The 24,993-nt window shown below is 41.2% G+C and overlaps 1 protein-coding gene across 2 annotated transcripts in view; it reads left to right on the top strand.

Annotated features, from left to right (window-relative positions):
• Window positions 1-17,615: 17,615 nt before the first annotated feature.
• Window positions 17,616-24,993, top strand: part of kif7 (kinesin family member 7) — a 43,595-nt gene continuing 36,217 nt past the window's right edge. The window contains exons 1-6 of one of the 2 annotated variants that reach the window (XM_048562976.2): window positions 17,616-17,750; window positions 19,073-19,245; window positions 19,724-20,137; window positions 20,940-21,140; window positions 21,529-22,451; window positions 23,301-23,444. In XM_048562976.2, coding sequence (XP_048418933.2) covers window positions 19,810-20,137; window positions 20,940-21,140; window positions 21,529-22,451; window positions 23,301-23,444 — 1,596 coding nt within the window. In that variant the 5' untranslated portion in view covers window positions 17,616-17,750; window positions 19,073-19,245; window positions 19,724-19,809. The remainder of the gene's footprint in view (window positions 17,751-19,072; window positions 19,246-19,723; window positions 20,138-20,939; window positions 21,141-21,528; window positions 22,452-23,300; window positions 23,445-24,993) is intronic. The other variant, XM_048562975.2, reaches the window with a different exon arrangement.

Below are 24,993 nucleotides of genomic sequence, written 5' to 3' on the forward strand. Positions count from 1 at the left end.
AGTAAACCAGGCTACTGCTAGAGGTAAGGGAAGATGAGCTGAGGGCATTAGCAGATAACTTTGCAACTTCTTTGACCGTAGGTGAGGCTCCAGAGGACTGGAGATTAGCTAATAAAAAGAGCAAAGAACAAGAACAAAGAAAATTACAGCACAGGAACAGGTCCTTCGGCCCTCCAAGCCTGCACTGACATGCTGCCTGTCAAAGCTAATACTGCCTATCCTTCCGGGGACTGTATTCCTCTATTCCCATCCTATTCATATATTTCTCAAGATTCCCTTTAAAAGTCACTATAATATCTGCTTCCAATACCTCCACCAGCAGTGAGTTTCAGGCACCCACCAGCCTCTGCGTAAAAAACTTGCCTCGTACATCACCTTTAAACCTTGCCCCTCACACCTTAAACCCATGGCCCCTGGTAACTGACTCTCCTACCCTGGGAAACAGCTTTTGACTTCCAGGCTGTCCATGCCCTTTATAATCTTGTAGACCTCTAACAGGTCCCTCCACAACCTCCGTCATTTCAGAGAGAATAACCCAAGTTTCTCCAACCTCTTCTCATAGCTAATGCCCTCCATAGTGGACAGCATCCTGGTAAATCTTTTCTGTACCCTCTCCAAAGCCACCATATTGTTCTGGTAGTGTGGCAACCAGAATTGAACACAATATTCCAAATGCAACTTAACCAGGGTTTTATAAAGTTGCAACATTACCTGCCAATTTTTAAACTCGATGCCCTGGACGATGAAGGCAAGCCCATGTCATATGCCTTGTTGACTACCTTCTGTTACCTGCATACCTGTACACCCAGAACCCTCTGCCTATCAGACTCATAAGGGTTCTGCCATTTACAGTATATTTTCCATCTGGATTAGACCTTCCAAAATGCATCACCTCACATTTTCCTGGATGAAACTCCATCTGCCATCTCTCTGCCCAAGTCACCAACCTATCTATATCCTGCGACGGTCCTCAGCGCTATCCACATTTCCACCAACCTTTGTGTCATCAGCAAACTTACTAATCATACCAGTTACATTCTCCTTCAACTCATTTTTATACATTACAAACAGCAAAGGTCCCAACATTGATCCCTGAGGAACGCCACTAGCCACAGCCCTCTATTCAGAAACACACCCTTCCACTGGTCCCCTCTGTCTTATATGACCGAGCCAGTTTCTTTTTATCCATTTTGCAAGCTCACCTCTGACCCTGTGCAACTTTACCTTCTGCATTAGCCTGCCATGAAGGACCTTGCCAAAGGGCTTATTGAAGTTCATGTAGAAAACATCCACTGCCCTACACTCATCGATCACAGATCATAGAATCCCTACAGTGTGGAAACAGGACCTTCAGCCCAATAAGTCCACACTGACTCTCAGAGCATCCCACTAGACCTATCCCCCTATAACCCACCTAATCTGTACATCCCTCAACAATACGGGAAATATAGCATGGCCAATCCACCTAGTCTGCACATCTTTGGACTGTGGGAGGAAACCCGAGCACCCAGAGGAAACCCGCACAGACACGGGGAGAACGTGCAAACTCCACACAGACAGTCATTTGAGGCTGGAATCGAACCTGGGTCCCTGGTGCTGTGATGCAGCAGTGCTAACCACCGAGACACCATTCCTCAAAAAACTCGACCAAGTTAGTGAGACATGACCTCCCTTTTGCAAAACCATGCTCCCTCTCGCTAATACGCCCAGTGATTTCCAGGTGGGAGCAAATCCCGTCTTGAAGAATCCTCTCCAATAATTTCCCTACCACTGACTTAAAGCTCACTGGCCTGTAATTAGCTGGATTATCCATGCCACCTTTCTTAAACAAAGGATCAACATTGGCTATTCTATGTTGTTCCCTTGTTTTAGAAAGGAAGCAGGGGTAATCCAGGAAATTGAGGTGGGGAAGCTGTTGGAGAAGATACTGAGGGACAGGATATATGCACATTTGGAAGAAAATGGACTAGTTGGCAACAGGCAGCATGGTTTTTTACGGGGAAGGTCACGTCTCACCAACCTGATTGAATTTTTTAAGGAGGTGACAAAGATAATTGATGAGGGAAGAGCTGTGCCAAGTAGTTTATATGGGCTTTAATAAGGCATTTGATAAAGTTCCACATGGCAGATTGGTTCAGAAACTAAAATCACATGGGATTTGCGGTAGGCTGGCTGAATGGATACAAACTGGTTTGGCCAAAGAACACCAAGGGTAGCAGTGGAAAGGTGTTTTTCAGAATGGAGACTGGTAATTAGTGGTGTTTCACAGGGATCAGCCTTGGGTTCTCTGTTGTTTGTAGCATATGTAAATGATCTGGAGGAAAATGTGGGTGGTCTGATTAACTTTGCAGATGACATGAAGATTGGTGGAGTTGCTAATTTTGCTGATGATTATGAAAGTACACAACAGGAAATGGATAGATTGGTGACTTGGGCACAGAGATGGCAGATGGAGTTTAATCCAGACAAATGCAAAATGATACATTTTGAAGGATCAAATTTAGGTGTGAATTATATTATAAATGGCAGAACCCTTAAGAACATTAACATACAGATCGATCTGGGCGAGCAGGTCCACAGTTCCCTAAAAGTGGCAACACATGTAGCCAAAGTGATTAAGAAGGCATATGGCATGCTTGGTTTCATTGGCCGGGGTATGGAGTACAAGAGCTGGCAAACCATTTTGCAGCTAGAGAAAACCCTTGTTAGGCCATATTTGGAGTATTGTGTGCTTTTTGGGTCGCCACATTACCAGAAGGATGTGAAAGCTTTGGAGACAGTGCATGGAAGATTCACCAGGACTGTTGTCCCGTCTCAAAGGCATTGGCAATGAGGAAAGATTAAAAAGACTGGAATTGCTTGCACTGGAAAGGCAGAGTCTGGGAGGAGGCCTGATAGAGGTCTACAAAATTATGAGAAGTGTGAATAGGGTGGATAGTCAAAGGTTCTTTCGCAGGGTTGAAGTTTCACTTACAAGGGGGCACAAGTTCAAAGTGAGAGATCAACAGTTTAAGGGAGTTGTGCAAGGAAGGTTTTTCATGCAGAGAGTGGTAGGAGCCTGGAATGCACTGCTGGAGGAGGTGGTGGAAGCAGGCGTGTTGGCGATATTTAAGAGGCATCTGGATGGTTACGTGAATAGGGAGGGAGTAGAGGGGTTTGGATTGAATAAGGGCAGAAGGTTTACTTTTTAGTTTAGTCAGGGCATGATGATTGGCACAGGCTTGGAGGGCCGAATGGCCTGTTCCTGTCCCATGCTTGTATATTGCTCTTTGTTCTTATTAAACAACTATCCAACAATTTCGAGGTCACCATTATGTGCTTTTAGTCAAGATTAGTTTATTCAGTTTAAATTCCTTAATTCTTGTTGTGGGGCTGAACTCATGTCCTCAGATCATTAATCCTGGCCTCAGGATTACCGATGCAGTTACATTTCTTTATTATTTCTCTCCATCACTTTTAAACAAACTCTATCCAGCACTTTTTCAAGCTAATACTGCCTCCTGGTGCCCTGGCTTCTTAATCTATCTGAGTGGTGGGAAGTTCCCTCTCTTCAACACAAATGGTAGTTAAGAAAGAACATTTTCCGCCCTTCTATGCTTAAACTTTGCAATTCAAATAAATTCAGTGTTTGTAATGAGATTTTAATCTATTATTTCCAATTTTAATCAGGTTTTCATGTTTCTAACTAAGCTGAAATTCATAGAGTCATAGCAATGTACAGCATGAAAATAGATCTTTTATTCCTACTCGTCCATGCCAAACAGATATACTAAATTAATTTTAAGTCAGCTCGAGTTCTGAGGAAGGGTCACTAGACCCAAAATGTTAACTCTGTTTTCTCCTTCACAGATGCTGCCAGGCCTGCTGAGCTTTTCCAGCAACTTTGTTTTTGTTCCTGATTTACAGCATCTGCAGTTCTATTGGTTTTTACTCTTAAGTCATCTCTGTTAAGTTTGCACACGCTTATAATTGGTTACAGCTTCACCTTCTAACATGTAATTTCTGCAATAACTTGTTGTGCAGATGAGCTTTCAAAGTTTTGGAATATTTTTCTCCTGTATGTATCAGACATTGAGGTACATCTTCAGCTTCATGTCCATTGTGTCAACATGGGAAAACATAATTCAGTTCAAGCTGCTTGTTCAATTTCAAAAGCCTTGAAACACAACAGGAGTTTGCCCATTTAATACCTTCAGCCAGTTCTACCACTCAGTAAGATCATGGCTAATCAATTTCTCCTTTAAAATATGACCTCATATTTTATTTAATAAACTATTTCCATGAAGCAGAGGATACTTTATCACAAGTGACTATTGTAATAACATTTAAAGAGGAATTAACAAACTTTTGTGAGGAGAGAATATGAAAGGATTTGGGGAAATGGGATAAGATTAGTTAAATGTAAAGAACTGCTATTGGTCCAAGAGAGATGCAATAAATGCCAAATTCTTTACTCACATTTCTAAAATTAAAAGTAGTTGCTGACATTTAATACTGGGCGGTATTTTATGGGGAACCCCAGGTTTCACAGGCCAGTCCCACACAACATATTGAACTTGAAACATTAAATCTGTTCCTCTATCCATAGATGCAGGCTGTCTTGCACTTTCGTTTTTATTTTAATTTGGATCTGCGCATCTCCTTCAACCCTACTCCACCACTGAGTAAGATCATGATTATTCTGATTATTCCACATTTCTGCTGAACCCCAATAATCTTTCACTCCCTTACTTTTCAAGAATCTGTCTACCTTTGCCTTAAAAATATTCACAGACTTTTTCTACTTCCTTCCAAGAAAGGGATTTCCAAAAACATTATACTCAGTTTGAGGAAAGTAATTCCCCTCATCTCCAGCTTAAATGGATGACCCCTTATTTTTAAACTTCTGGTTCCTGATTCTCCCATGGGGGAAAGAACTTCTTCCCATCCACCTTGTCAAATCCCATCAGGATCTTATGTGCTTCGGACTTTGGGTATATGATAAAATAAGGCATGCATCAAGTGAATCAAACAAACTTTGCGTTTCTTAAAGAGTTGGCACTAAACAAGCACCTCTGCTATCTGCTCAGGTATCATTGGAGAAATGACCAACCTTTTAATTATATTTCAATTTCATATGGCTTTAGGCTAGTTTATCATTACTGGGCCCTGATTTTAGTTTAAATGTACATCAGGAAAGCTAAGGTCTGCTGCTGCTTACCTTTTATTCAGAATATTCAAGCTTCTCGTTAATAAAACATGAATCTGCAAATTCTTCGTGAGATACCCCTAGCCAGGAGCAACAGATTTCCTCCTTATCAAACATTCCTACCCAGTCGCTTCTCATACAGAACACCTGAGAGACCATATTATCTCTTTTATTAATATTCTCCTTCATTATTTTTCCGCAGGGCTCAAAGCTGTGTTGAATAAACAATGTACAATGAAAGAATTTACAGCCTCATGAGGATAGCTTGACTGAAGACTTATGAGGTGCTGAATCCAGATTGGCTCACATGTTGCAGCCTCCATTCAGAATGTGATTTTCAGGGATGTAACTGGGCTTTGTGCTGAAATAAGTCTTCAGTAGTTTATACAGTAGAAAAAGACTCTAAGACCATCAGACATAGGAGCACACATTGGCCATTCAGCCCATCAGGTCTCTTCAGTTATTCAAAGAGATTATGACTGACCTAATAATTTTCAACTCCATCTTGCTGCCTTTTCATCATAATCCTTGATTCATTTATGGTTGACCTTCAGCCAGTAGGAGACCGATAGGTAACTCTCGTTTATAAAATTAATTACTGCAGAACCTTACCTGTTAGAAAAGGAAGATCTTGGTTTTGACTCCCAAATTCAGTCTGATAAATTTGTCAGGAAAGAGGGAAGAGTGGTACAATCAACTTTCAGGACACTGGGTTAGGCTTTCATTTCGATTAGATGCAGTGATCACTGCTGTAACATTTTCATGTTGGGAGAGGACAGGAATTGGTTTCATTGTAACCTGTCAATGGTAAACTGTCAGCCAGGCCTCCCTTTCAAAGGTAACATCAGAAGATTGACCTCTTAAGCTAAGTGCCAGAAGGAAATCATAAACTGATCAGCTAATAGTAAACTCCCTTCTGGGGAATACACATTTTTTAAAGTTACATTACCAAACAACAATTGTAGAAAAGAAAGCTTGTTTTTTAGTAAATTGGATCTCTTTGTAGAAACGCATTGTCTCAAATTATATTTCTCTAAATGTGTTTTTATTTTCCATGAACAAGTCAATTTAGTATCGCTTCTGAAATGTTTAATACATCATATGATGAAACTCTCACCTCTGCTATGCATGGATTTGATGTAAACTGAAGTTGAGGCAGTGGCAACCAAATTCTTGGTAAAAATGTGAGCTCAAAGTTAGCTGTGATCCATTTGGATTAATTGGACAATGTGAATGATGTGGAAAATGGAAGGACGACACATTAGTGAAGCAAAAGGTTTTTTTTAATGCTTGAAGTACAGTATGGAAGAAGCTTCACTCTGCATCTAACACACTCTATTCTTGACCTGACAGCTCTTGAAGGAAAGTATAGGTGTTGTACTTTGCACCTAACCCATCCTGGAGCAAATTTAAACAGTGTTTGATGTTGACAGAGGGCATCTAAAATGGAAGTGTTCCATTTCCCTGAACTAATGTCCTTCACGTATTAAATGTTAAATGCATGTTCACCACACACACACTCTTGTAGTGATAATGAAATCAGCAAACAAGAAACCCAGGCATTCACTTTATTTTCAGTAAAATATGCGTGGAGATGACAATCTTTTCATTAACTAGGTGATGTGTTTTGCAGGACCAGAAACCATTAGTGAATGGCAATTAACATGTGGGATGAGCAGGACAGTAATTCAATTAGCTAGTGAAATAGCAGATTTCTCATTGTTCACATGTCATTCCATGCACAAACAGGACCACTGACACATTGAGGCAACACTTGATGTTTTTCAACGGTTGTTTAAAACAAGAGTTTGGCTTTTTCAGCTTAACAAATTTCTGAAATTGAACACTTATACAAAAGGACTCAAGCTGTGAGTCTATGATTACACATTCTTGTTGGTATGAGTGAAGTTTTACTGACTGTGGCTGTTGAGGTGAAGATCACCTCTGTGAAATGGGAAGAAATTTTCCACCATGTCCTCAAAACAAGCAGCATGCACTCCTCAATGTCAGATGTGCCACAAATTTCTCATAATGTTTTTACAACATACATGAACTGTTTTGTTTTATAGAGATAACTTTTCCATATATATCATTTTAGAAATAATCAGAGGAAGCATACTTCTTAAACCGCAAAGACAGTTCTATAAGAACAAATGTTTTCTTCGCAATTTCCAGAAGAAAACCTGACACTCCTGCCAGTGCATTTAGCCTGCTTCCATACAATTCAATGATTCTACAATTTTCGTTGTCTTTTATATAATGCCGCTTTCTTTCATTGAAGGAATTAGGTTTTTAGAGATGCTAAGAACACAGCGGTGGTGTTAGGGTGCGACAATGTACATGTTTTTGTTGGATTAATAGTACAGAGAACCTCAATTGGTAACACTATGCCTTTATTAGGATGAGAAAATCAACCAGAATTCCTGCTCTTGGTCAATGCTTGGACATGAGGGGAAACGAGGATTGTGTTCAATGTGAGGTCCTCATGAATGAACAGCTTGTTGATAGGAATTAGATTAGATTTCAAAGACTATGAGATCCCTGATTAGAGTCGTTAACTGGGTCCAATCAGAAAGCCCTGGCTGACCAATATAAACAGAATATTCAGAGAATCTCCTCATTGCAGGGACTTGCTCTGAGCTGGCTGGTCAGAACCCTTGCACAGTGCACCTACCCGTCTCTGTGCAGCTATTTCACATGGGGAAAATGTGCAACTTCTACACAGACAGTTGCCCAAGGCAGGAGTCAAACATGGGTCCCGGGCACAAGTGAGGCAGCAATACTAACCATTGATGCACCACGCTACTCTCAAAGGATGACAATGTTAGAGTAGAACACAGGGAAGTCCAAGAAAGGAAATGAGCAGAATTATTGAACCACAGCTAAAGCAAAATACGTGTACAAATTTCAAACAGACCAGCAATAACCGATGAGTGGAGGCACATAATACCACAGAGCAGTTGGTCTTTGCAGATCTTGCAGGGAAGGCAATGGCCGAGTGGCATGATCACGGGACTGTTAATCCAGAAACCCAGCTAATATCCTGGGGACCTGCGTTCGAATCCTGCCACAGCAGCTGGTGAAATTTGAATTCAATAAATATCTGGAATTAAGAATCTAATGATGAACATGAATCCATTGCTGATTATCAGAAAAACCCATTTGGTTCATTAATGTCCTTTAGAAAAGGAAACTGACATCCTTACCTGGTCTGGCCAAAATGTGACTCTAAACCCACAGCAATGTGGTTGACTCTTAACTGCCCTCTGGGCAATTAGGAATAGGCCAAAATGCTACCTAGCCAGCGATGCCCTCATCCCACGAATGAATAAAGAAAAACAAATCTTGTATCCCAATGTTTTCAGAACAGGGGAAGAGGATATTAGAGAAAGACAATTCTAAAGGCTCATCTCTCGTGATAAAAAAAACTGCAAGATAAACCCTGACATTTTTTGAACAGTTAGTACATAATTCTTAAACTGTTCACTGCCAGAAGCCTGGGTTAATAGGAAAGTATCAATGGGCTAATGAAAGCAACATGCATATACCATTAGTGATATTTGCTTAGATATCAAAGTGTTACCAAGGCGACAGCTACAAAGTAGCATCCATTATGTACTTCCAGGATCCATTTGTGAGGACAGATTTCACATCACAGTAAGGACTGGATTGCAGATAATCATCAGTATAGCAGAAAAGCACAGGAAACGTACACCTATCAACCTGACAGCAGCCTTTCCCCTCTCCTGATCTCCAGATCATTGCATTTCAAATGCATAAGTATTTTTATTGATAAATGACATCTCCTTGTCATATATGTAGAAATGAAAAACAACAAGAATACATCGTCAGCTGAATTCTGATTGAAGACTTTGATTATTTTTTATGTGGAACAATGGATCTTTGGTTGCATGGTACGATCTAATGACTTTGGATAATATATGAATGGAATAATGAGTACCATGGTTTACATCTAGTGTAAGGGATTTGAATAGTTTAATGTGATGAAAGAAAGAAAGATATGCATTTGTAGAACGCTCTTATCTCTCATGTTTTCTTCAAAGTACTTTATTACCAACGAAGCACTTTTTGAAGTGTAGTCACTGTTGTAATGTAGAAAATGTGGCAGCCAATTTGACCTCAGCAATTCCACAAACTCCAACGTGATAATGACCAGGCAATCTGTTTATTGTAATGTTGATTCACCAGGAAATATTAGCCAGGAGGTTAGTAATAACATCCATGTTCTCCTTTGAAGTAGTTCCGTTGGATTTTTTTTTACAATGATCTGACAGAGTGTGGTAGACCTCATTTACATGAATCATCTGTAAGATTGTACCTCTGACTGTGCAGTATTCCCTTCAGTGCCACATCATGGTTTTTATATTTAAGCCCTGGAGTGGGACTCAAGATTTTGCGGGAATGATGAAGGCCAAGAATGAAATACAGATGGAAGGAAGCAAATATTGCCAGTTGACAGGGTGGAAGATGAAATCCCAAGCTCAGGGTTGAACAGGTGGCTCCCTGGCGCTCAGTGGTCAGGAGATTAGTATAAGCACATGGTTCGCTATTAATTTTGATAGTGCTCAAACGCTAGGATCTTTGGTCTAAGTGGACTGGAGATAAAGTCAATAAGTGTACTTGTGTAAAAGCCGTGGGTAGCAATTGACGAGGAAATAGCAAGAGTGCAGGGTAAATGTAAAGACAAAGGGTGGGACCAATAATGGAAAACCCAGGATGTTAAGAGTTATAAAAGTGAGGATTAAGAAGAAGAAGAAAAATTTATGGCAGATACTGAGGGTTCAAGATGGCAAGCCCCTGGACCAATGTATAAAGTGCAGGTGGAAACATGAAAAGGAAATTAGAAATAATACAAGCAACTATGGATGCTGGAAATCCAAAACAAAAAATAAAATTTCTGGAGAAACTCAGCAGATTTGGCAGCATCTGTGGACAGGAAGCAGAGTCAACGTCTTGGTTCCAGTGACCCTTCATCACAACGATCAGCAGCTAGGAAAATATATGCTGAGAACGGGGGGAGGGGCTAAACAAGTGAAAGAATAGGTGGAGCCCAAAGGCAGAAAGACTTTTTGGGCAAATAACGGGATGGATAAGGTGAGCTGGAGAGAAAGGAAAGCTGCTGATGGGGACCATAAGTAGATGAAAATGGGTTGGCTGTGAAAGCAGCCAATATCATGACAGGGCCTGGGGTTTTGGGGCGAGTAAAGGACATTGAAGGAGGTGTTCAGCCTCTAATATTACTGAACTCGCTATCGAGTCCTGAAGGCTGTAGGGTACCCAAATGGAAAATGAGGCGCTGTTCTTCCAGCTTGTGCTGCGTTTTGCTGAAGCAGGACGGCAAGCCTGAGGCAGAGATATTAGCCAGGGAATGTGTGGTGTGTTGAAATGGCAGTCAATTGGAAGCTTGGGATCTTTTTATGGACAGAATGTAGAAAGATAGATAGACAGATAGATGGGGTCCCTACAGTATGGATACAGGCTGTTCGGCCCAACACATCCACACCAACCCTCAGAGCATCCCACCCAGATCCGTCCCCATATACCTTACATCATCTATACATCTCTGAACACTATGGAGTAATTTAGCATGGCCAATCCACCTGGACTACAGGTCCTTGGACTGTGGGAGGAAACCCACGTAGATATCGGGAGAATGCACAAACTCCACACAGACAGTCGCCCAAGGGTGGAATCGAACCCTTGTGAGGCACGGTGAGGCAGCAGTACTAACCACTGGTCCACTAGGTGTGCCTCAAAGCCGTTAGCCAGTATACATTCATCTCCCCAGTGTAGAGGGGACCACATTGTGAACAGCGAATATGGTATACTGGAGTGAGTGAAGTGCAGGTAAAATGCCGCTTCACCTGGAAGGTGGGTCTGGGAGGGAGGAGGGGGCAAGTAAATGGGCAGGTTGCACTTTCTGTGATTGAATGGAATGGTGCCATGGGGGTGTAGGGAGATGTTGGGAGTGGTGGAGGAGTGGACCAAAATGTACCAGAAGAAACAGTCCTTGCAGAAGATTGACAAAGGAGGGAAGCAGAATTGGTATCTGGTGGTGGCATCCTGCTGGAAGAGGCAGAAATGTCAGCTAATGATCCTTTGTATAGATAGTAAGTGTGGCCCAGAGGGATGCTATTGGTTTTGTAGATTTAAAAACTCTTCTGTGGAATGCCAAAGCTGGTCAGAACAGATTAAGAAGAAGCAATCTCACTTTTAAGATGGAGATGAAGAGAAATGTTTTCTCCCTGAGGGTCATTAATACATGTAATTCTCCTCCTGAGAAAATAAGCAAGGTCATTGAATATAGTCAAGGCAGAATAAGGTAGATTTTTGTTGGTTACGGGAATTATTGGTTATGGAGGCTCAAAAGCAAATGGAGATGACACATCAGATCAATCATGTTCAGATTGATTGGTGTAGCAACTGGAAGGGCTGAATGGCCTACTTTAGCTCCTAAGTTCTATATCTCAGCATTTACTATGTCCAGCCAGCTGTTAAGGATTTCACACCATGTTTCATAGCTAGAAAGTTACACATTTCAAAGCTATTCCAAAAAAGTACTTTCAATGTTTGTGGATATAATGAAGTGCCATAGACTTCTGCATTTGGGACCATGGTATTGAATAACAAAGAGTTCACATTTTGAAAGATGAGCAGTGAGCTGCTTTTAAATTGATTCTTGTTTGCATTCATGGTCTTGTTTCATAAACCTAATAAAGATTTAATTGAAAGATGAACCAGTTGTGCTTCCTTGTAAATATCACGGATTTGATGGGATGGACAATTTTTCATGAAGTATGAGACATGGCATAATTATTTCATTGATCAATGACACAGGCTGTCAATGATAACCTCATATAGACTCGCTTGAGAGTTAGAGATAGAGAACATTATTGTAAGCTTTTCATTTTTAATAAGTTGGGAGACTTTTTAGTATCCACTACTACACTGATTCATACCTAGTTCTAATTCTGTTCTCCATATACCTTATACGTCCCACATTATATATTAACAATGTGGATGAAGATGTTATACATTAACAATCTGAAGGAACTAAGGACATTACTACGAAGTTTATAGATGACATAAAGATAGATGGAGGGCCATGTAGTGTTGAGGAGGCAGGAGGCTGCAGAAGGTCTTGGACAGGCTAGGGTAAAGAAGTGGCAGATGGAACAGAATATGGGAAAGTGTGAGGCTATGCCATTTGTTATAATAAATATGAGCATAAACTAATTTCTAAATGGCACAAGGCTTTGGAAATCTGGAACACAAAGGGCCCTGGGAGTTCTATTTCAGGATTCACTTAAGGTTAACATGCAAGTTCAGTTGGCAGTTAGGAAGCCAAATGCAATATTAGCATTCATTTCAAGAGGGTTGGAATACAATTGTAGGGATGTACTGCTAAGGCTGTATAACGCTCTGATTAGGACTGCTTTTGGAATATTATCAGCAGTTTTGGGGCCTGTATCTAAGGAGGGATGTGTTGGCCTTTCAGAGGTCCACAAGAGGTTTACAAGAATTATCCTCAGGATGAAGGGTTTCTCATATGAGAAGCAGTTCAGGACTCTGAGTCTGTACTTGGAGTTTAAAACCATGAGGGAGGGATCTCATTGCGACTCAGAATACTGAGAGGCCTGGATAGAGTGAACATGGAGAAGATATTTACACTATTTGGAGGGCTTAAGACCAAAGGACACAGCTACAGAAAGTTGTGGAGGCCGAGTCATTGAGTGTATTTACCACAGAGATAGTAGGTTCTTAATTAGCAAGGCGATCAAAGGTAAAACAGAGAGGACCAGAGATTAATTTGAGAAACATATTAGCAATGATCAAATGGCAGAGCATTCCTGATGTACCAAATAGCCTGAATCTGCTCCAGCTTCCTACAGTCTTATAGTCGTATCTGGGGCATTATTCCTAGGCTGAATGCACAAATGCTACAATTTTAAAATATATATATATATATATATATATACTTTTCTTTCCAAACCTAATGCTGTTCAGATTCAATATCCACAGATATAGACCTTCCCTAAAGAGTTCCTAAGCAGTGATCAGAAACAGGAAGTTTGACTGATTCAATTTGTCCCTGTCTTGCCAAGGTAAGACCATGACAAAATATGAGCCTTCTGTCATTACTTACAAAAGACCTCTTATTAAGATGGCTGCTGCATATTGTGATCTTTTGCAAATCATAAATCAGAGACTTTGTTAACTGTAATCTGTCTCCAGTCTTTGTACTTCTGCAGTGTTGTGTTAGCTGGGAGTGTGTGTGTTAGAATCAGTAATTTTATTTTTAAACTCAATTTAAATTGGGATACTCCAGGGGAAAGAAAAGACAACTCCTTCCATGTAAAACATTCTGGTCATGTGCAGTAAGTTATCACTGATTCTGTCAGTGATATTATCCTTTAATATTCTGTGACTAACTAGTCAGCTGTGCCAGCTGCCATTGGCTAACTAAGCATATATCTCATATAGACCACAGCTCAGCGCCACACTAGCAATGAAGACATGAAATAGTACTTTCAATTTTTATCAATCGCCCATTTCAGCAATGCTATATTATCATGTACTGTGATTCCTGCTCAGCTAATGAAGACTTTAATGACAATGACAGTGAACAAAGTGAAAGCCATTATTTTCCAGGATTCTAAAGGACGTAGATTTGTATTTTTTGTAGCTATTTTGGGTACAATACTGCATTCAAGCAACATTCTCCTACCCAACTGGAAAGGTGATGGCTCAATGGTATTATCGCGACACTATTAATCCAGATGGGGACCTGGGCTCAAATCCCACCACGGCAGATGGTGGAATTTGAAGTCAATAAAAATAACTGGAATTGAGAATCTATTGACGAGGAGGAAACCATTATTGGGGGAATATCCAACTTGTTCACTAGTGTCCTTCAAGGAAGGAAAATCTGCCATCCTCATACTACCTGGACTACATGCGGCTTCAGATCCACAGCAATGCAGTTGACTCTGAAATGACTGAGCCAGCCACTTAGTTGTATCAATTGCTATTCCCACCAATAAAGACAGAGGCAGCCATATTATCCCAGCTTTCCATTAACTGACTTCAGCAATCCATCTAAGCAAGTGTTAGCATTCTTTTGACCTTTCTCTTTATTCATTCATGGGCTGAGAGCATCACTGGCGAAGCAGCATTTATTTCCCACCCCTAATTGCCCAGAGGGCAGTTAAGAGTCAACCACATTGCTGTGGGTCTGCAGTCACATGTAGGCCAGGCCAGGAAAAGATGGCAATTTCCTTTCCTAAAGGACATTAGTGAACCAGATGGGTTTTTCTCACAATTGACAATGGATTCATACTTATCATTAGACTCTTAATTTTAGATTTTGCTTTTATTGAATTCAAATTCCATCATCTGACATGGTGGAATTCTAACCTGGGTCCCCAGAACAATATCAGGATCTCTCAATTATCAGGTCAGCGATAATACTGCTGGGCCATTGCCTACTTTGAAACTTCCTTGTCACCTGTCTTCACTTGTATTGTTCAATTTCTGGCCATCTCCCTCCCACTGTCTGTCTTATTCTGTCCTTATAGTTCTCTACCATGCTCCAGCTTTTTAACGCAGCTCCACTTTCCCTGCCTCAGTCTGTTATGATGTCCTGTACTCATAGCATCCTCAATGCTGTGCTCAATTTCTGCAGTTTATTCGCTTCCCCTTGTCCCTGTGCTAATTCCCCCAAATCCTTTTAGTTCTCTGTGTAACGGACCTTCTTTGCCACTTGTTAAAGAATTATTACTTTGTGGTATATGGGCATCGCTGGCTGGGCCAGAATTTATTGCCCTTGAGAAGGTGATGGTGAGCTGCCTTCTTGAACTGCTGCAGTTCACCAGCTGTGCAATGACCCACAATGCCATTAGGGAGGGAATTCCAGGATTTTGATGCAGCAACAGCGAAGGAATAGCAATATATTTCCATGTCAGGACGGTGGGTGCCTTGGAGGGGAACTTGAAGGGAGTGGTATTCCTATGTATGTGCTGCCCTTGTCCTTCTAAATGGAAGTGGTTGGGGGTTTGGAAGGCGCTGTTTGAAGATCTTTGGTGAATTTCTGCAGTGCATCTTGTAGATAGTATACGCTGTTGCTACTGAGTGTCGGTGGTGGATGCTTATGGATGTGGTGCCAAACAGCAGTGGGCTGCTTTGTCCTGAATGGTGTCAAACTTCTTGAGGGTTGCTGGAGCTGCACTCATGCAGGCCGGTGGGGAGTACTCCATTACAATCCTGACTTGTGCCTTGTAGATAGGGGACAGGCTTTGGGGAGTCAGGAGGTGAATTACTCGCCACAATATTCCGAGCCTCTGATCTGCTCTTGTAGCCATTGTGTTTATGTGGTGAATCCAGCTGAGTTTCTGGTCAATGATAACCCCAAGGATGTTAATAGTGGGATCTCAGAGATGTTAACACCATTAAATATCAAGGAGCTGTGGTTAGATATTCTCTTATTGGCGATGGTCATTGCCCCACAGTTGTGTGGCGTGAATGTTATTTATTCTTATATTCAGATCTGCAGTCCTTCTCGATGTTGATCTTTTATGCTGGTCTATCCTAACCATTTCTATTCTGTTCCAGAATAATAATAACATGCATGTATGTATAATAAAAGGAAAATATGACAGATGCTGGACATCTGAAATAAAAACTGAAAATGCTGTTAAAACTCAGTTTAGGCAGCCTCTGAGGAAAGAGATAAAGTTAATATTGAGTCCAAAATGACTCTTCTCCAGAACCTAAAACATGTGGAAATGCGATTGGTTTTATACTGTTAAAAAATTGCAGACAACAAGTGGAACGAAAAGGTCAGGGAAAGGTAAACGTAAGCGAGATTAGAGATTAAAGGTGCAATGGAACTGATGGCAATATGAGTGGTAACTGTTGCAGTGAATAAGCAAAGCATTGGTCCAGAGTAGGTTAAGTAGCAGAACTAAGGGTCAGCTCTGATTGAGAGGTAAAACGTCAAAACATGAGATAAACAGAGGGAAAAGTCAAAATGGAGAATAGAGTTCATGGTTGGAAGATGTTGAAAATCAATGTTTGAGCCCAGAAAGCTGCAAAGTGCTTAACTGGACAATGAGATTCCGTTCTTCCAGGTTGCATTGGTATTCATTGGAACACTTCAGCAGGCCTAGGATAGAAAAGTGAGCACAAGAGGAAGATGGTATATGGAAATGGGAAGCGACAAGAAGGTCAATGTCATGCTCACAAACTTATTTGCCAATGTTCACTAAAGAGGTACTCAGTTTGCATTTGGTTTTCCCAGCATGATGAAGCCCACATTGTCAGCAGCAAATACCGTGGATGAGATTGAAAGAAATACAGCAGGTTGTTATTTCAGCTGGAAGGAATGTTTAGGGCACTGGTCAATGACGATGGAAGTGGTAAATAGCAAGTGTTACACCACTTGCCATTGAATAGGAAAGTGCTACGAGAATGAGGTGAGGTGTTGGAAGCAATAGAATACACCAGGGCGTTGCAGAGTGTGCAGTCCTTTTGCAATGCTGGCAGCAGAGGGGAAGGAAAGGGAAGATGTGTTTCGTGGCAAAACTTATGACAGTTGATCCCTTGAACATAGAGGATGGTGGAATGGAAAGTGAAGGCAAGGGGAACCCTATCGTGATTCTGGTTGAGAGCAGAAGCGATGAGGGAGTGTGAAATGGGTTAGATTTGTTTGAAGACCCAATCAACCACAGTGGGGAAAAATACATGTTGAGGAATGTGGAGGACATGCCAGGGGGCTGTTGTTTAAGGTAGCAGTATCAGAACAGATGTAATAGAGATGGAAAAACTGGAAAAATGGAATGGAGTCCTTACGAGAAGCACGATGTTAAGAAGTGTAGGGAAGGTAGCTGTGGGAGTTGGTGAGCTTGTAATATCAGTCATGAGTCTATCCCTAGATGTGTAGGCAGAGGTGTCACTGAAAAGAACTGAAGACTCAGAAATACACCAGGTGAAAGTACAAAGGTCGAAATGGAAAACAAAACTGACTTTATTTCTCCAGTTCTAGATCAGAGCAGAAAGCAGCACAATGCAGTTTTGAAAATACCAGGAAAAGGCATTGGACTGGGAGAAGGGATCGTATCTTTGGTGTAGTCAAATGCCTATTTCAAAGAAACCCATTATCAGACAAATTTTCAAAGTGAGCCACATTAGGAGACAGTGGGACAAGTACCCAAAGGACTGATCAAAGAGACAAAAACAGAGTTGTTGGAAAAGCTAGGCAGGTCTGTCAGCATCTGTGGAGAGAAATGAGAGTTTTAACGTTTCGAGTTGAGTGATTCCCTCTGATCCTGCTGTCTATCGAAGCTCTCGCCTCCATTCTTCTGAGCCACCGCGTCGCTCCCGGTGACGTATTTCCTGTGCGCCGGGCCTGTTCCGGGTTTTCTCTCTCCCTCAGCCCCGGACTCTACCTGCTCTTCCCCGGGCCAGCGCCGAGTGTTTCTGAGCCCTGCCGCCCTGTGAGGAGGTGGATAGGAGAGTTAGGGACCGAGGATCGTGGGGAGAGGTTTGATCTCACTATTAGCTCCTCCCAGACCGCCCCCTCGGAAACACCGTTACCCCACACTCCCTCTCACCACCACCGTGTCGCCCCCTTCCCTCCTGCCCCTTTACTCTCTTCCTCCTCCTCGGACTCTTGCCCCGCCACTGCCTTTTGCCTTCCTGCCTCCAACCCCCGCCGCCCCCGGCCAACACCCATTTGCAGCTCAGCAATTTTCTGAGCTCGATTGCTAGTCAGAATCACAGCTCTCAATGTTTTGGTCTCTGGGCCAGCTTCACTGCCAACTAGAAGCTGAACATTTGCGAATATTGGATAAATGCAGTTCTTGGCCATATTCTGATGATTTAATGCCTGTTTGACAGTTGCTGTCTTGGGCTCATGTGTAGAATAGTCACTGAGCCAAGATTACTAAAGCGTTGCTGGTTCAATTTGTTAAGTCATAAAAAAGATGGTCGTTTCCAATCAACTGGCACATAGCTATGGCAGCCATGGAGCTGTATCATGAAATTCATGAGAGTACAGGTGGGAAAAGGAGGCACAAAACAGACATTTAGGAAACATTTATCATTGTGGCATAATTTGAAATGAAATGGTTGCATTTGTCAGAGAGTCTCCTGTTGCTGCTTTGGTATTTTTCTTCTATTGTTGACTTGCAGTTCAATGCTTCTGATCCAGGAGAGCTGCAAGCCATTACCATAAATCACAGCATCCTGCACCTATAGTGGAAAACTTATTGGAAGAATGACCCAACACGAATCATGTTACAGTAATCTGTCTTTTTGCTTGTTCCTAATGGCAGCTCATAAGTAACGAGAGACCTTTAGAGCAATAAATAAAATCAAGTTGAAATAGCTTTTCATCTTGGATGCTGTTTTATCTAGGTCTTAGATAAATCAATAGCTCACTAATTGTTTATTGAAAAGTCATGGTGACGGCAACACCAAATCATGACGATGTAAATAAGATCAAAATATTAAATCATACTTCATAATTAGTAGCATATTTACAGATAATCATTAAAGTATAAACTAAGTAAAAATAATAGAATTGTCCAATTTTGATCATTTCAATATATAAATAATTACGATATCATGCACAGTTCAGGTTTCATTAATTTACAGCCTGTCATGTATTCTGTTTTGTATTGCAGACCATAGCTCATAAATTATCACATTGAGTTCATTAAATTCTCATTAAATTTATGTACTACTTATTAGTTCTATGAAATAGGCCTTGTGTTGTCTTCGAGTCTGTTCATTCTATAGGCTGTTTGCTGACTGGTACCTTCTCTCCATAATTCCATTCCCCATGGTATTTGGTAAAGCTAGCAATTCAAACAAGAGGCTATTGGAATATGAGGTGCTTTTCTTCTGCTTTGGTCTTCGTGACAAAATAATGGTGCAGTCTTTTCAGTAAAGTCTGAAGGAACCCCTTCATTTCCTGCTTTTGACTGTTAAACTGTCCATCTTACTTGGAAGAAGTTTCCACACTCTGATTTGCTGTAAGTAATCGCATTGAATAGGGAAATTTAAAGAGATGATTTTAACTTGTTTCACTTTTTTGTCCCATTTGCAACATCTACCATCTTGGGTAGTGCCCTGAGACACATGACCTACATACTATCTTGATTTGTATGGGGGTGCCCGCTGTAATAAGCAGACACTGCTAGTGGACACTTTGAACATGGCTGAGAGTATTGCTAATACTTTGCTTTTGGTGGGGCCAGAAAGAGCAGTTTTGCTGTCCCTCAGGCTACAAGGAACAAAAATCTCCAGACTCAGGTCTGCTTGCCTGAGACTCGCTCTTGGAATTAGGCAAGCCACACCAAATAGCAACACTTTCAGGAGAAGAAGGAGAAATAGGCATTTCATATAGTTAAGAAAGAAGCTTGCGAATCTGTTGGCTGTTTATAATTGATCTCGTTGAGTGTAAAAGGGCCTTTGTGATAATAGATAATAAATTTTCTCTTTGTTCTGCAGTGTACCTGCCTGATGCCTGCAAGCGTTCCATTTCTTGAATAAATCACCAATTGTGCTGCCAACAGTGATTGCTTTATGCTGTAGATATGGCCCCAAAACCAAGTAGCTCCACAAAGGCCGAGGAAACCTCTGTCAGGGTGGCAGTCCGAATCAGACCTCTGTTACCTAAAGAAATTCTACGTGGACATCAGTCTTGTGTCCATGTCGACCTCAATGCACAGCAGATTACACTGGGACGTAACCGACATTTCCAATTTGATATAATCTTCGACCAGACTGCCAGTCAGGATGAGATATACAACAGTTGTGTGGAGCCACTGGTTGAGGCTTTCTTTGAGGGATTCAATGCCACCGTGTTTGCCTATGGACAGACTGGATCAGGCAAAACGTATACCATTGGAGAGACTTACATACGTAAGTTATGCACAAAGAGCGTTAGCACTGAAATTTGCAAGCACCTCTGCATCAGAGTAAATGGAACATTTGAATCTTGCTTTGGCTCACTTGGTGAATATGATGCATGGTATATTGCACTGTGTGGTACAGTCTGGATGAGGGCTAGGTTCCATCCTTGCTGCTATTATCTTAAATGTGGTATTAATGTTATCTCAAATGTTGTCTTATGTTAATGTTGTCTTAGGCATTCCCTCCCTAATGGCATTGCGGGTCACACCCAGTGGACTGCAGCAATTAAAGAAGGCAGCTCACCACCACCTTCTTAAGGCCAACTAGGGAAGGGCAATAAACGCTGGCCAGCCAGCAAAGCCCACGTGCCACAAATGAATCAACAAAAAAGTTACCAGTTCTGTTGAGAGGAAAATCTAGCCCAACTTCTTGTCCCTAATCCCTATCCTGTGGTAATTTTTTTTCCACAGTCAAAATTTATTCCTCAGTTAGCATCACAGTAAAATTAATTGTTCAGTCATTTTTTCATTCTTCAGATAATTGTCTGAAAATAATTCTGGTAAGTAAAGTAGTCATATTTTAATTGTAGAGTAAGTTCCAGGGGAAAACTTTGAAGTGGAGTGTTTGAAGGAGGAGGAATCTGAAGGATATATTGGTGAGCAGAGTTGATATTTTTTTTAAAAAAAGGGCATATCTTTTAGACTGATAGCATTTTCCTAGATTTGTTTTATGTTCTACACTGTGGATAGAGTATGTGCACTGTTGGATTGTGACTTTCCTAAATGTTTATTCGACTTTATATCATCCTCAGCTTCTGTTAATGATGATGACGAGGGCATAATTCCCCGTGCTTTGGCAGAGATCTTTAAGCTGATTGATGAGAATGATGCAGTGGATCACACCATTAAGGTGTCATACCTAGAGGTTTACAAGGAAGAATTCAGAGACTTACTGGAGGTGGAAACGGCAAGCAAGGACATTTGTACTCGAGAGGATGACAAAGGAAACACAGGTCAGAGAGTTTTATTTGGCAAAGGTGAAATCAGATGTGTCTTCATCCAAAATAGACTGCAATAGTTAGGAGAACTGTGGATTTAGAAGATGGTATAATCTTTGAAGAGAATTTAGTAGGCTAATGTTAGGTTCAGGGAAACTCAGTTGGTCTGGCAACATCTGTGAAAAGTCATATTGGACATGAAACATTAATGCTGTCTGTCTTGCCACAGATACTGCCTTACTTGCTGAGTGTCTCCAGCAATTTCTGCTTTTATTTCAGATTTGTAGCATCTGCAGTATTTTTCTCATTATTAGTACATTTATTTGGTATACCAAAAGCACCTTCTGTTGTATGGTACTGATTTGCCTTTTCATTAAGTTGTGAATATCTGTTTCATTTTCAGTGCTCTGTGGTGTCAAGGAATGCGAAGTGGAAGGGTTGGATGAAGCTTTGAGCTTACTCGAGATTGGTAACACTGCCAAGCATACTGGGACAACAGAGGTCAACACGCACTCCAGCCGCTCTCACACCATTTTCACAGTTACCATGGAACAGAGACGAGCACTTGGTCGGACCACACGACTTGCTGCCACTGCTGGAGACCTGCTGAGTCCCACACAGGTGATAACTTCTAAGTTTCACTTTGTAGACTTAGCAGGCTCAGAGCGAATTGTGAAGACGGGCAACACTGGTGAACGCCTGAAAGAATCCATTCAGATCAACAGCGGATTGTTGGCATTGGGCAATGTCATCAGTGCCCTGGGTGATCCAAGGAGAAAGAGTTCACATATTCCTTATCGGGATTCCAAGATTACCAGGATCCTCAAAGACTCGCTTGGTGGTAATGCAAAGACACTGATGATTGCCTGTATAAGTCCCTCTTCATTCAACTTTGATGAAAATTTAAACTCTTTAAATTATGCCAAAAGAACTCAGAACATTAAAAACCGGGCGGTGATAAACTTCAAAAAAGATGTGGATTGTACCAATGAGCTAGAACTTCAAATCAAGACTCTTCATGAAGCTATGGAGCACACTCAACAAGTGTCACCGAACAAATGCTTCAGGCAATTGCCTGAGAAGTACATGGCCCGATTGCATGCTGAGAGCTCCCATTATCGGAATTACACGGATGCTGCATACCGAATTTTTATGGAGTTGCAGGGAGACAGGAACCTCACGGTGGATCAGGTGCTAAAAGTGAAAGAGTGGATAACAAATGTGGAAGAGATGCGGAGTGAGCTCTCCACTGCCTCTGGCCTCGACAGTGGTATTGAGTGCAATTCAACTGATGAACGCAAGACTAGAGGTGCATCTAAGCAACAGGTATAAATTTTTTGGATGAGATTCTTTGTATGACTGTTGCAAGCATTCCATTTAAAATAAATATACCTTTTTCTTTATTATTTAGAAACCTTGCTGAAATGAAATCAAAATCCATGCTGCCAAGATCTGCAAAATCAAAATAGTTATTCTTAATTCCAGAACCTTTTCTTACATTGAACTGAACCTGGCACCCACTTGCCTGTGCAATTTGTGTATTTATAGAATTATCTATCTCGTTCTCTCACTTATTTTTCTTTATTGCTCCCTGACCAGCCCATTCCTTGTGTTCATTATCCTCTGTTGAAATAATTTAAATAGGTAGAGAATTGAAGAGGTATTTTTCTAACAGTGGATGAACTTGCAAGCTTTACCAATACTGAACTCCCCTATATTTCACCTTTAACCATTTCCTGTTGGTCAGAAATTCTTTTCCTGATGCATTGTTGTTGCCAAGATTTTAAGTCTGTGAACTTTTCGTAGTCTTTTCCGTACAAATTTTAAGTAGGCTTGTATTATTTTCAAATAGTGTCTACTTACTTGAGATAATCACCAAGCATTGTAATTCTGGATTCTGCTCGGCCACACTCTTACATTTGGAGAGACTGTCGTTTTGAGCTATACAACAGCAAGGTGAACTGCTCATAGTTAACAGATCTGCCACTGATGGTGATAATGGTGGAAAGAATTTGAGAAATAAATTAAGTGCACCATAAGTAAAGGGACGTTGTCTTAAGCCAAATTGTTTTTCATGGTGCTTCAATGCTAAAGTGACACATAGCTCAGTGACTCACTTTATCTGTGATGGCTGTGCATGTTATTGTATCCCTCCTTGACCTCCTTTCTATGCAGGGTCCCAGTGAAGTTGGCCAGGACCCTGAGCAAGAACAGAAGCAGCTTGTTCCAAAACTGCAGGCAAAGGTTCAGCGGCTGGAGGAAGAGAACAGAGATTTCTTGGCAGCCCTCGAGGATGCCATGGAGCGGTTTAAACAGCAGGTAACAGCTGTGTGTCTGACTTCAGTCACAGACTTAACTAACTTGGGCACGATCAGAAACAAAGGACAAAAAGAACTTCACTATTTGCAGTGTGCAGGAGAACAATTATAAATAAATAAAGGCAACTCTATCAGGATTAAACATAACAAAGTGTGAAGCTAGATGAACACAGCAGGCCAAGCAGCATCTTCATCCAGCTTCACACTTTTGTTATCTTAGATTCTCCAGCATCTACAGTTCCCATTATCTCTGTCAGGATTAAAGACAGATTTGCCTGATAGAATCTAGACTGAGAAATAAACAAGCATTGATCATGCCAATGATTAAAAGTTTTTGTATGATTATTCTAGTGAGTGCTTACCTTCCATACTGTCCATTTTATTCCATGGAAATTGCGATTGAAGTATCTTTTAGATGATGGCGCAATATGGATTGCCAATCCAATATCATCAGTTATATGCAGTGCAATTCCATTGCTGCTAGTGGACTTAAATAGTAGATTCTGTGTGTAATGGGCAGTAAAACTATACTCAGAGATAATGGGAACTGCAGATGCTGGAGAATTCCAAGATAATACAATGTGAGGCTGGATGAACACAGCAGGCCAAGCAGCATCTCAGGAGCACAAAAGCTGACGTTTCGGGCCTAGACCCTTCATCAGAGGTCTAGGCCCGAAACGTCAGCTTTTGTGCTCCTGAGATGCTGCTTGGCCTGCTGTGTTCATCCAGCCTCACATTGTATTATCTAGTAAAACTATACTATTCATTTTACACTGGCAACAGACAATTTCCTCACTTGCATCTGTGACCACTGCTAAAAATTAGAAAGCAGCAGTTTTTATATCTCTATAGCCTTCAGTCTACTTCTCATCAAAAACTGGTCCAGCTCATTGGAGGTACCTGTTGACAGCAAAAGGAAATTGGTAATACTGGTCAGAAAAGTTCATGTTTCCTTTCAGTGTTCCTGTTCTAACAGCAGCTAACCCTTTGTTCACAATTTAGTCTCTTTTCAAGAAAAACCTGTTTAGATTGAATGGAAACAAAGTTGCTGGAAAAGCTCAGCAGGTCTGATGGCATCTGTGAAGAAAAAAATCGGAGTTAACGTTTCGTTTCAGGACCGGTGACCCTTCCTGATTTTTTTCTTCACAGATGCTGCTAGACCTCAGCTTTTCCAGCAACTTTGTTTTCATTCAATCTAAACAGGGCTGTCCTTGAAAAGAGACTAAATTGTGAACAAAGGGTTAGCTGCTGTTAGAACAGGAACACTGAGAGGAAACATGAACTTTTCTGACCTGTATTACCAAATTTCCTTTGCTGTCAACAGGTACCTCCAATGAGCTGGACCAGTTTTTGGTGAGATGGTATCTGTGAAGAAAAAAATCAGTAATGTTTCGTTTCGGGACCGGTGACCCTTCCTGATTTTTTTCTTCACAGATGCTGCTAGACCTGAGCTTTTCCAGCAACTTTGATTTCGTCCCTGATTTACAGCATCCGCAGTCCTTTTGGTTCCTGTTTAGATTGACATTGTCATGTCTTTTCTCTTTCAGGCT

Source organism: Stegostoma tigrinum, chromosome 33, assembly GCF_030684315.1.
Source record: "Stegostoma tigrinum isolate sSteTig4 chromosome 33, sSteTig4.hap1, whole genome shotgun sequence".
NCBI lineage: Eukaryota > Metazoa > Chordata > Chondrichthyes > Orectolobiformes > Stegostomatidae > Stegostoma > Stegostoma tigrinum.